We start from the raw sequence: 12,273 nt of genomic DNA on the forward strand, positions 1-12,273 counted from the left end.
CGTAAGTGGGAGCTGCTTAACCAAAAACCTCACTTCCTGCAAGCGTTGGGTCCAGCACCTAGCGGGTGTTGGCTGTGGCTAATGCTACAGCCTTGGCAAAAGCAGGCTTCATTCTCATTGATCCCACCCAGCCGTTGATCTTACCAGACCCATTTGTCTCCTGTGCTTGTAGCATTTCCCGTCTAACCTGTGGGCTCCCCGGCACGAGGAGCAGAGTACCTTGGTGCAGCACCTGGCGCAGCAGCCCCAGATTGTCTAGCCTTAGCAGCCTGTGCATGCTCCTGTAGCCCAGGTAGTTTGCTAGCCCTGGATGGTAGCACATACCTATATGCCAGAGCAGGCAGGGTTTAGGGGACCCTTCTCACCTTCCCCTTCCCTGGGAGGAGGTGGAGGCAACCCAGGAGGTCCTGGCAAGCTCCTGTTCTTGCTGGGCATAGCCAGACCTTATCAGGCTTAATTGGGGTTGACAGCAGGGAGTCCAGGGTGCCATTGAAAATCCACATTGAAAAGTAGGTACTGGTGCTGATACAAATGGAACTCAGGGTAGTTAATAATTAAGCTGCAGCTCAGCAGCATTCACCTTGACAGACTTGACCTTCCAAATTAAAAGTCTGTCTCTCCCCCCTGCCCCGTGTTTTATTTATCACAACCCTTGATAGTCTTCTTTGCAGGCTAGCGCACCGGGGTGATGTGTGACACACCTCACCTGTCCCTGCTACCTGGAGGAGCCCTCCAAGACCCCCATCCCCACACTCGATCCCTCAGGAGATGGGGGTCTGTGGCTACCACAGCCCACGTGGGAGCATGCCCCACGCCTGCTGGAGAGACAGTGGCCTCCTGCGGCTTGAAAGGCAGGCTGGTGCACTGTGCTGCTGGCTGAAGTGCTTCCCAGAAAGGCAGGAGCACCAGGCGTGTGCTCTGCCTTTGGGATGTTGCAGGGATTTAGTCCCTCTCAGCTGTTGGATCTGTACACACGGGGCTCAATTCAGGATCCCACGGGAACGGATAGACCCAGAAGGCATGGAGCAGGTTAAGGCTGGGGTCTGGTGTTTTGCAGAGGTTGGCACTGATTCATGCTACAGGGTGCTCAGGTGTCCTAGATGGTAGGTGAGGAGAAGTGGCGGATTCATGTAGGTGCTTTGTATTGCTCTCTGGAGGTGCTTAACTCTTTATTTATATGGCGAGTATAGACTGGGGCAAGAGGCAGGCAACTGGGCTCTTAAGCTTGTCCTTCCTACCATAAGCGGCACTGCTCAAACTTCAGAGGACAATCAGCAGCCTGGTATGTGGCATCTATGGATCGCTTGCACAAGTACATTGAGCAAGATCCAGCGCAATATTGGCATGTGACTCAAATACATCTCCTGCATGAGGATAGTGGCTCAGAGAAAATACAACGGCAGGTTCAATGTTTTCAGGTGCACCTCTGAAGTTCATTAGGTTTCTGTGCTTTGCTTTCCTGTTGCACATTCACCGATGTGACTGCTTTTTAATGAGGCATGAAGGAATTGCCTCCTTTCTTCATTATCTGCAAGTTTTCCCTATTATCATTTCTGAGAGGTACCCATTTGGAGATGCTGCCTATGCCTGTTCTCCTGTGGTTTGCCTGCAGCTGACATTGAAAGGCTTAGCCTGGCTGTGGTGGTCAATCAGCTGCCCCCATAGCACATCCTTGACGTGCCTTTTCCTGGGCAACCATGTTTCCTCTCTCAGTGCCCCACTTCACCGTATTCACCGCAGAGGAGCTGTGTGGTGACAGCAGGGCCTCCATTAGTCATGTCTTGGTGGACGTGCTGTCAGCAGGCTGCAGGGCTCTCTCTGGCCCTTCACCATGAGTGGCCCACCTAGGGCTTGAAGCTGCCTCTGGTGGCACTTCTTCCACTGACAAAGTGCCTTCTGAAATAGTGCAAGTCCCACAGCACCTTTACTTCAGTGGCGTGCCCGGTCCCACGCTCAGACTGCAACCAATCCCTAGGTTTAGAGCAATATGTCCACTCCTGGACATGGATGTGTCGATTTACACGAAGAGCAATTCCCATGCTCATCAAATCAGCAGGTGATCCACAAATGGCTTGAAGAGTCAACGAATCCACCTGCCAGCAGTCAAAGCTCCTGCCTGTGGCCACGGGCATGGGGTTCCCACGCAGCCTGCTCGACAGCCTTGGACTTGGCACATAGTCGCAGGAGATGGAGCAGGTCTCCCTCCTCACAGGAGGGTATCAGGTCTCGCACTGTCCTGCCTGGCACAGGTACATAAACCAGCATGAGAAAGATGCTGGGTTCTGGGATAAAGCCGTGTTTTACACTGCTCCCTATGGGGAGGAGAAGGCATTCTGCCCGGCGTGTGCTTACAGACCTGCCTGCAGCTCAGCCTTGCCTTGATAGCTAATATCTGCATGGAGCTCCGTGTTGTCTTACCACTCCAAAGGTTTTTGTCAAATCAGTTAAAGTGGGGACCGAGGCTTTGTTGCATCCTTTCTCCTGGAGTTATTACGCTGAGGCAATTGTGCCCGATATTCCCCATTTTCAGGGCAGCTCTTCTGATTCCAGACATTTGCTTTCTGCACTATGCAACTGCAGCCAGCAGGCAAGAACCCAAGGGACTGTGCCGCCAGCTGCGACAGCAGCTTTTCTGCTGTAGTTACTTCCCAGCGAAGGTTGTAGTGAGCCAGACTGTCCCCGAGTCTGGGCTTTGCAACCCCGCTGAGATGGCTGCTGTGCTTTTGCTCAGCTCAGTACCGTCAGCACATGTCAGCTCATCTGCCAAGCTGAGCCTTGCAGAGCTGAGGGTGCCTCCTCTCTTGAGCTTCAGGTTATGGGGGAGCTCAGACAGAAGCAAGCCATGTACGTGGTACGGCAACTGATGTGTAAGCACTTCCATTTTCAACGACGGATACAACTTGTCATCTTCATACACTTCCAAGTACGTGCAGACTCTGGACTTTCTCTAATCTCTGTCTTGGAAAAAGAGATGTAGATTTCATCTGACTCCCTGCTCAAGTGGATATAAGTAACTTGAATCTTGTTCTTGGTTATCATCAGTTCATGTCTCCAAGTGTAGGATAAGGCAGAACATTTTGTCCAAGTTCACCCCTATTTCTGCGCTTCTCCGGCTCAGCTGCCTCCTCCCATCTGTGCTTGCTTGGCTTTTGCCTGCAGTTGCCCCCTTACCCCTCTGTCATCCTGCATCGCCCAGCTGCACAGCCCGCCTTCTTCTCCAGGTGCTGTGCTCCCGTCTCAGGGTTTGTAAAATTTTGGGGATTCCCAAAACCAGAGTACGCTGCCTTTGAGGTAGGCAGTGATGGTTTTGATGTACATCACTGATTTCAGATGATGGATGTAGCTGCTTCTGCTTCTGTGATGGGTTATAATAATGTCATCTGCCACAGGAGTTATTATATATTTTATAAACTTGCAGAACTTGCAAGGTTTACAGTCTTTGCAATTAATCTAGCTGGGTTGATGAAGAGAAGGCAGAGTTTATAACTAGATTTCATGGGGACTTTATAATTTCTGTGTGATTTTTGGTGCAGAGTATGAGATCTGCTGGAGCCCACAGGGATTAATCACATCTGAGGCATTACCTGGGGTGTTTGTAAACGCTACTGGAATCCTTGGGTAACATTGGCCCACTGCCCAGCCAGAACAAGATGCTCTATGTCTGTGATTCGCTCTCCCCAGGTTCTGCAGAGCACCAGCTCCTGCTCCCAGGCTCATCTGGGCCCTGTGCTGCAGCTTGTACACCCTGACTGGTCAGGCACAGGAAACCCAGGGGAAACCCAGCTTCTTTCTTGAGTTCTCAAGGCTTTTCAGAGGACACACTGGCATGTGCCTGCACTTGGGTGTGTGGGTGGGAGAGAAGGGCTAAGAACAGTGCCAGAGCACGCTTCCTGCTGGTTAGGGTGCTCCTTCCCATCCGGACAACCTCCAGCAGAAACTAAACATCCAGTAACGGGAAAACAAAAACCCACTTGGCTCCTGACTTACTTCTTCCTGTTCATTTTTCCAAACACTAGGAACATGTATGTGTGTGCGTGTCTGGTTGTGGCTCTGCGTGTCTATCTGAGAGTTAGATCCAGTGTGGAGTGACACAGAGTGCCAACAGTGATTTTTCTACTCAAAGGGGAATAAAAATATCATGTCGCCTGTTCATTCAAACCAGGAAACACACCAGGGCATTAAAGCTGTCTTAAAAACTGCTTGTGCCAAATGGCAGGATGAATTGGTACCTTGGTCTCCCGAGAGATGTGGCTGCTGCAGGGATGATGGGAGGGCGTATGTCATCCAAGAGTGCCAATGCAGGCTGAAGAAACATTTGGGGTTTTGTTTGTTTCTTTGGATTGGTTTCTTTTTTGTTTCATTTTGGTATTTTTTAATAAATTAAACCATGTTGTGTATGTTCTTGGTGACTAATTGATATTCAGAAATCTCGGTCCTTTGTTTCTGTGGTCCAACACCCCACTACTGCGCCCCAAATCACTGCATGAGCTTAGTAAGCCATGAAGGGGCTGCAGAAGCCCATGCTCAGGCCCTGCAGACAAGCTCCCACAGTGTCCTAGTGCTCCAGGGCTGCTGGCTACAGCTTGGTGTTGACCTTACTTTCACAGAGGTGGCTGAGAGGAAGCTAACTGTTGAAGAGGAGGAAGCCAAGAGGATTGCAGAGATGGGCAAACCAATACTTGGCGAGCATCCCAAACTAGAAGTCATCATTGAGGAGTCCTATGAGTTCAAGGTCAGTAGTTGTCCCAGGTACCCTCCAGGAGGGGAAAGTTGTGTGGCGCTGAAGAGCAGCTATGGAAAGCAGAAATGAGGCGGCGGGGGGTGGGAGCATGTGCAGGGAAAGGGCTGCTGGAAGATGAAAAGTAGTATGCAATGCAATAAGGTATGGGGGAAGCCTACAAGAAGTGCCAGGGGATGTAGCTGCTGGTAGGCAGAGGTGAAGGGAGGAAGACGAGGGAGATCTGCTGGAAGCAGAAGCTGCCACTGTACAGGACAGGGCAGGAGCAAAGCTATCTCTGGTGACACAGGGGTGACGGAAGAAGGACCCTCATCTGGAGTAAGTGGTAGCAAAGAAGCAATCTCTGGTAAGGTTTGGGTTAGCCTGGGAGAAGGTGGGCCCAGCTCCAGTCATTGGCTCATCTGACTGGCAGGAGATTGCTCGTGGCACCCCAATAATTTGGGAAGGGCCCATGAGACCACAGTGCACTGCAAGATCAGCCTCACCTGCTAGCAGCCAGTTTAATTGCTGTGCATCTTTATTCCCACAACAGAGCACTGTGGACAAGCTGATTAAGAAGACAAACCTGGCTTTGGTTGTAGGGACACATTCCTGGAGGGACCAGTTCATGGAGGCCATTACCGTCAGCGCAGGTGAGGGGGACACCAGAAAACCCACACCAGCATCCCCAGGGTTCATGAGGCCTGGGATGAGATCTGTCTGGGCTCAGGAGACAGCATCTGCCTGGTCAGTGCTGCTCAGCTGTTGTGTGCATGGTGGTCATCAGCAAAGCCAGGCCAAAACGCTCCTCTGCTCAAAATAGACTAGGTTTTTGCAGATACATTAGATGGGAGCCCAAGAGATCCATCTTTTGGTGTGGAGCCATCCAGGATGCCAGTTTTCAAAGACTTCTGCTGGTGGTGGCTCCTGCTGCTTCAGGGTCCTGATGAGCAGCATACAGACAGCAAATTCCCATCCTGGCTGGGCTGCTGGCTCCTGGTGTGCTCAGTGCCATCCTGTTCAGGTAGCTCCTGCTGCTGGAAGATGTCCTGTTTGCTGGTAGAGTCTCTGGGAGTAGGGAGGGTTACCACATGTGGACAGGAGATGTTGCCATACAAGGCAGCAGCTGATAGAGGAAAAGGCCCAGACACCTGCCAGCTGTTGCCCAGGGAGCCTGAGAGAGCTCACCACTTCCAGAGCCAGGCAGCCATGGAGCAGACATTTTAGGCATGTCCGTGCCATTAATGACACTCAGCCACCTTTCTGAACCTTTCCTTGATGGTTTGGCATCTTTGCTGAAGGGCTGTTGTCCACCCAACCATAATATGGGAAGCAGGCAGGCAGCTGAGCAGGAGCTGACACCAGCAGCCACGAGGGTGTCTTCTGACATGAAAGAAGAGGTGTGGGGTATTCAGTTTTCTACTTTCTAGCAATTAAGAAAAACCGATTCTGTGGAAACAGTACTTCCATGCTTGCAGTAAGCAGGCCTGCCTCTTTCTTCCTCCACCGCTCTCCTTCCCGTGCAATCTGCTCTGTGCTCGCTCCCTACCTGCCTTCTCTTCTACCAGTTTATTTCCATTGTCCTGTTTCTGCACAAAGACCAGCAGTGCTTCCAGCCCTTGGGGCTGACCTGGCCCACCAGGCTAGGGACAGAACCCCTCCAAGGGGCCGCAGCGCTGCTGCTGATAACCTCACACAAATGAGAGATGTCTTGCTGGGGTGCTGCTGATCACCAGCCTGTGCTCTGGTACACGAGGACCAAGAGGTCACTCCAGTTTCCCAATTCTATCGCTTTCTGCTATTTCACCCCCCTCAAAATATCATTTGCACATGTAACTTCATGGTGCCCCTCAAAAGTGATCTCCACAGGCTGACTACATACTATGTATCTGCCTGTGGGTGGGAACAGGGACGGGGATGGGGCTGCCTCTCCGTGGGCACAAAGCACTGCTTTGCCACTCCCCAGCCCTGCACCCTCTGGGGTGTCCCGGGGGGGGCACCCCTCTTGCCAAACCTCACTCATCACTGAAGGAGCTGATGTGCCCTGAGCCCGCTGTCATGGCCAGCACCACGCCACCTTGTCCGAGGAGAGCAGTATCTCTGGACCCCTGCGGTGGGGGAGTCAAGCATGTGCTGCAGCCCACCCCCATAATAATCTTGACCTGTGCCATCGTGAGCGCTGGACCTCTCCTTCTGTGTTGTTTGTAGCAGGTGACGAGGACGAGGATGAGTCTGGCGAGGAGCGTCTGCCATCCTGCTTTGACTACGTGATGCACTTCCTGACAGTCTTCTGGAAGGTGCTGTTTGCCTGCGTGCCCCCCACTGAGTACTGCAATGGCTGGGCCTGCTTTGTCGTCTCCATCCTCATCATCGGCATGCTCACAGCCATCATCGGTGACCTTGCCTCCCACTTTGGCTGCACCATCGGCCTCAAGGACTCAGTGACTGCTGTCATCTTTGTCGCCTTCGGCACTTCTGTACCAGGTGGGGTGGCCACAGGGAGGGAATGGGGTGGGAGGAAGGTCCTCCAGTGGCTCTCTTCTCCCAGGGGAACAGCTCCATCATGGGGATGGTGTTCAAGCTGGGAAGGGGCTCCACAGTGCCCTGTCCCCAGGCAAGGTCTGCACCCCACTTGGTGGCAACATGGGGTCCCTGGACCTGGGAGGAGGGGGTGTGCACCAGGAGAGATCCGTGTCCCGACCTGGCCAGTGCCATGCCTGAGCCTCCCTTGTCCCCCAGACATGAGGGGTTGCCCATTTCTCCTGTTGGACCCCCAGTGATTTCTCCTTCCCTCCTCCTCCAACCCCAGACACGTTCGCCAGCAAAGCTGCGGCCATCCAGGACGTCTATGCCGACGCCTCCATCAGCAATGTCACAGGCAGCAATGCCGTCAATGTCTTCCTGGGCATCGGGCTGGCGTGGTCAGTGGCGGCAATCTACTGGGCATCGCAGGGGCAGGAGTTCCAGGTGTCAGCGGGCACCCTGGCCTTCTCCGTCACCCTCTTCACCATCTTCGCCTTCATCTGCATCAGCGTCCTCCTCTACCGCCGGCGGCCCCACATCGGGGGGGAGCTGGGTGGCCCCCGGGGGTGCAAACTGGCCACGACATTGCTCTTCATCAGCCTCTGGCTGCTGTACATCCTCTTCGCCACCCTGGAGGCCTACTGCTACATCAAGGGGTTTTAGGTGGTGGAGGGACGGTGCCGCTGGGGGGAGGGACCCCCTCCTCCGTTACCTCACTGGACACCGGTCCTGTAAGCATGGTTTCACCGGAGGGGACAGCTGTCTGTCAGGGGCCGCCACTGCCCAAATGATCAGATGGCTGGGTGCCAAGAAAGGCAAAACTATCACAGAGTGAAAAAAAAAAAATAAATGCAAACAAAACCCACCTAAAATGAAACAAAAGAAAAGGAAGCAACAATGGCAAGCGTTAAAATAAACCAAAAGAGAAAAAACCCAGCCACTGACCCCATTCAATGAGATTAAGAAGTTTCAGCCATCTCCAAAGGCCACCTCTCCCTTAGGGCCTTGTCTGCTTTCCTCCCAAGCATCCCTCTGCTGTAAGGAGCTGTTTTCTTATTTTTTACTGGTTGGGAAGGCTGATCAGGAATTTTTTTTTTCTTTTTTTCTTTCGTTTGCTTGTTGCTTTTTGGTTGGGGGGGCACGCTGCTTGGTTAATATTTTTTCTTTTTTTACTTCTACAACAGAAAAATGTTTAAAATCTACTCTAAAGCTTCAAGCTGCCGTTAGTGCTGGAATTGAACATGTGTATTTTTTGAAGCCAGAAAAGACTGTGACACAGTCAAAGGACTTTCTCACCATCACTCGTCTCCTCCCGCGCCGCCTTCCATTTCTTTCTTTTTTAAGACCATCGCAAGACTGATATATTTTTAATACAAACACAGACACACACACATTCAGTGACAAAGGCTGGAGCATGTAGCATCTCAATCACCTGCCTGGGCTAAGGGAAAAAAAAAGGATGTGGGGGGAACCCAAACCCCAACCCTCTAATATAATAACGTACCATGTATATTTTGACTATGGCATTTCTCTTTGTATAATTAACTTCTAGCTTGTGGTACTGCAGGGAGAGAAAATCATGTTAATTTACAACTGATAAAGAAATAAACGGCTACCCAGGAACAGCCTGCCCTGGGGGGAGCGAGGGCCCCAGGGAAAGTGGTACCGGCTCCTTGGGGTGGTGGTCGTGGTGGGTTTGCTGCATGGTCCTCCTGCTCGGAGGTGGGAATGAATTCAGGAAAACCCGGATAGCGTGCCTGTACGTTCCCAGTGCTGTGCCACCCTGAGCTGTGGTGTGGTGCCCTTTCACGCGTTTGCTACCCTGGTTTTCACAGCGCCCACATCTTGCTGGTGGTCTTCAAGCCATTGAAAGGTACTGGCTTAAAAACTGCCACCCACATCAGAACTCCCGTAGCATCTCGAGTACCTTTTAAGAAGACCAGACAGACAAAAAGGCATCCTTTTCATTTGAAGTGCATTTATTTTAAGGAAAAAAAACCAAAACCAAAAAACAAACCACCACTAGAGTATGTCATGAATTACATCAATGGCTGCAAAGTGAAATGTTGGGTTGGTAATAAAAATAAATAAAAACTATACCTATATCTATATAAACAGTGCTATCTAGAAACATATTTCTTAATTGACAACCCTGGAAGAGAGTTTAAAGCCTAACGCTTTGTAAAGTGTTTTCAAGGTGAAGCTAGTTAATTTCTTTTGTCAAGAAACAGGTGCTGTAAAGGGAAACATTTTCTTCATGAAGTTCCATATAATAAGCCAAATCTTGGGAGGTGCCAAGACAGGGGCTGCTAAAAGATACATCTCTGCCTGCTGCAGTGCTTTCTGCAGCCCCAGGAGGCAGGGAGGAGGTAGCCACAGGTTAGGGAAAAACAAGGGGAACAAGGATCTCACAGACAAAAAAAAGCTGTAATGTTAAAGCAGGTGACTAGATGAGAGTGGTCCTTAAGACAGAGATGAAGTATTTATTTTCATACAAAATGGTTATCAGATATCTATATCTCTATATAAGTGTGTATACACGTAAGGCAAAGAAGAAGGATCCTTCTCAGAGGAGACGTAGGAGCTTTGCCGGTGGGAACCCACCGTGGGTGAAAGTCGTTGGGTTTGAAGCCAACAAGCATCCGACCTCTGCCTCCTTACCCTCCCTTTGCCATGCCTTTTGGAAAGAGCCTGACAAAGATGGGCAAGAAACCTTGAGTCCAGGCTCCTGCTGAGCTTGCTGGTCCTTCCAGCCTCTGGGTGTGCCAACAGCCACTGAGAGCAGCTGCTGCTGCTGCCGGCCACCACCACTGCTGCCCGCCAGCCAGGGACCCCAGAACACATGTGTGACACTGAAATAAAAATTACAAAAGCCCCCCAGCTGTTGTCTGTGGGGGTGTAAAGTGCAGCTCTCACGGGGCCCAGGGTGGAGTTGTTATCATTGCTGGTTTTGATTTGGATATATTAAAAAAAAAATAAATCTGTTGAGCTCTTATTTTACCCATGCCAGTTTACCCACCCCGGGTAAAGCCCAGCCTGGGGAGCTGCCGTGCTGTTCTTCTGTTGCTTGTGCTGTGTCCACCGTGTACTTTTCATCCACGTCCTTCTTTAGATGACCTTGGGGAAGAGGTGGGTGGGTGGGGGACTGGCTGCCATGAGTGCCAACTGCATGGGGACCTTGGTGCCCTCCATGCACGAGGGCAGCCTGAGTCAGGCCGACAACATCCGTGGAGTGTTTCTTTCTTTTATTTTTATTTTTTACTTCATTAAAAAATATGCAAGCTGAAAAAAGCAAGTTTGTTGCCTTTGGGAATTTTTTTTTTCTTCTGAGGCCTTTGTGTTTTATTTTGGGTCTAGCTATCTGCTTGCTCCTGTTTTCCTTTGGGCAGGTGCCTGCACTTATTCACACTGGCTCTAGCTGATTTGCTCCCCTGCTCCGCCCCAGCCCTCCTGTTCGGTGCTGCCAGGATGACCCCGCAGTGCTTGCCCCTGGCTGGCTGGCAGCGAGGAGATTTTGCTGGAGTTTTTGTTGTCACTGCTCCTTCCCCGTTGTTTCTCCAGTCAGCTTCCTATGGCAGCCTGCAATAACAGCCACTGGCCTCTCTCGGCAGCCCTCGTGCTCTGGGCAGCGCACGCTTACCTTTCAGCCTCCCTCTCCCCTCCATCGCCACTCCTCGCTGAGGCCCCTTTGCTGCTGCTGTTGTGGATACGTAACACACCTTAACATCAGGAAGGCAAAGCAGAGGCGACAGAGGAGCTAGCTGCTTTGTCCCTGGGGCCTGCCATGGTATGTGGGCATGGTCTAAGGACCATGCATGGTGTGGGGCCAGCAATACCTCTGGCTGCCTTCCCACCACTGCTGCCATGGCAGGGACCCCCAGCACCCCATGGGTTTTGCCATCCATATGATGCTGTGCTGCACAGATGCCAGTCAAAAATTAGCCTTTGGGTAAAAATCAGTTTTGCAAAGATGCACCACTTGCCCATAACCCTCAAGCTGGCCAGGAATTGTACCCCAGGTTTGGCTGGTACCATGCTGCCTCGTCACCCAGCATCACCGCTGTCTGCCTTTCCCACTTGTATCTGAGCCCAAAAAATCCCTTTTACAGTGAGCCTTGTGCCAGAACCGTCCCCATGGGCCTTTCTGCAGCAAAGGGAGGGCTGGTGCAGCCTGTAACCCTTGTGGGAGCCCAAGGATGCCCCCTTTGCCTGCTCCCACCCCATGGGGAAGCTCACATGCTCTGGCTCTGGGAAAGGAGCCATCGCCTCTGACTTCAGTGAGGGGGCTGGTGGTGGTGGTGGGAGGCTGGGACTCTTTGGGGCTGACAGGCTGCCACCACTGTGCAGAGCCATCCCAGACCCCACATGTACTGAGGCTTAGGTCCAGGACTGAAGGACGCCATCCCAGACAAAGCTGGGCTGAGTGGCAGGAGCATCAGGGAATCGGGTGCAGTACAGTACAGTGAGAATGCAGTGTTTGCTAGAGTCACTGAGCAAAGGTTTTTAAGCCAGGGCTTTGTCACCTTTATGGCAATTACTGTATTGTTGGCGTGATCAAGGCTTTTCGGGACAAGCACAAATTAAACACAAAAATATTCTGTGATGCACATTTCCTCTGATTCCACAGCTGGAGCTGCTGGATTGGTTTGTAAGCCACTTGTCCTTGGTATGGGAGGACCCCACCAACATCCTCCATCCCAAAGCAGCAACACAACCTCACCTCACAGCACTATCTGCAAGGCGAAGCTCCCATCAGCTGCATGTGCCACCTCAGGCTTCAACCACCCTGGCCCACTGCTGGGGTGGGATGACGCCTACCTGCATGGCTCCACCAGCATAGCACTTTGCTTTGGGAAAGAATTTTGGATGACACCTGGTACTGTGGTACCTGGATACTTTTGAGATAAAGGATTGGTAACAAGACCTTTGAGGAACAACTATCATTCAGTTCTTGATAGCACAATACGATAGATATAAATAGTAACAGAAGAGTATCCAGGAGATCTGATCATGCTTGGACATGCCACCATTCA

General features: G+C 51.6%; 1 protein-coding gene across 4 annotated transcripts in view; it reads left to right on the top strand.

The window, feature by feature from the left end:
* SLC8A3 (solute carrier family 8 member A3) overlaps positions 1-9,355 on the top strand; it is a 113,630-nt gene extending 104,275 nt beyond the window's left edge. For 2 of the 4 annotated variants that reach the window (XM_075105770.1, XM_075105772.1), the window contains 4 exons: positions 4,608-4,732; positions 5,271-5,370; positions 6,926-7,201; positions 7,527-9,355. In XM_075105770.1, coding sequence (XP_074961871.1) covers positions 4,608-4,732; positions 5,271-5,370; positions 6,926-7,201; positions 7,527-7,903 — 878 coding nt within the window. In that variant the 3' untranslated portion in view covers positions 7,904-9,355. The remainder of the gene's footprint in view (positions 1-4,607; positions 4,733-5,270; positions 5,371-6,925; positions 7,202-7,526) is intronic. The other 2 variants (XM_075105771.1, XM_075105774.1) reach the window with 1 other exon arrangement.
* The last annotated feature ends 2,918 nt before the right edge of the window (positions 9,356-12,273 follow it).

This window comes from Phalacrocorax aristotelis, chromosome 10 (assembly GCF_949628215.1).
Source record: "Phalacrocorax aristotelis chromosome 10, bGulAri2.1, whole genome shotgun sequence".
Lineage (NCBI taxonomy): Eukaryota > Metazoa > Chordata > Aves > Suliformes > Phalacrocoracidae > Phalacrocorax > Phalacrocorax aristotelis.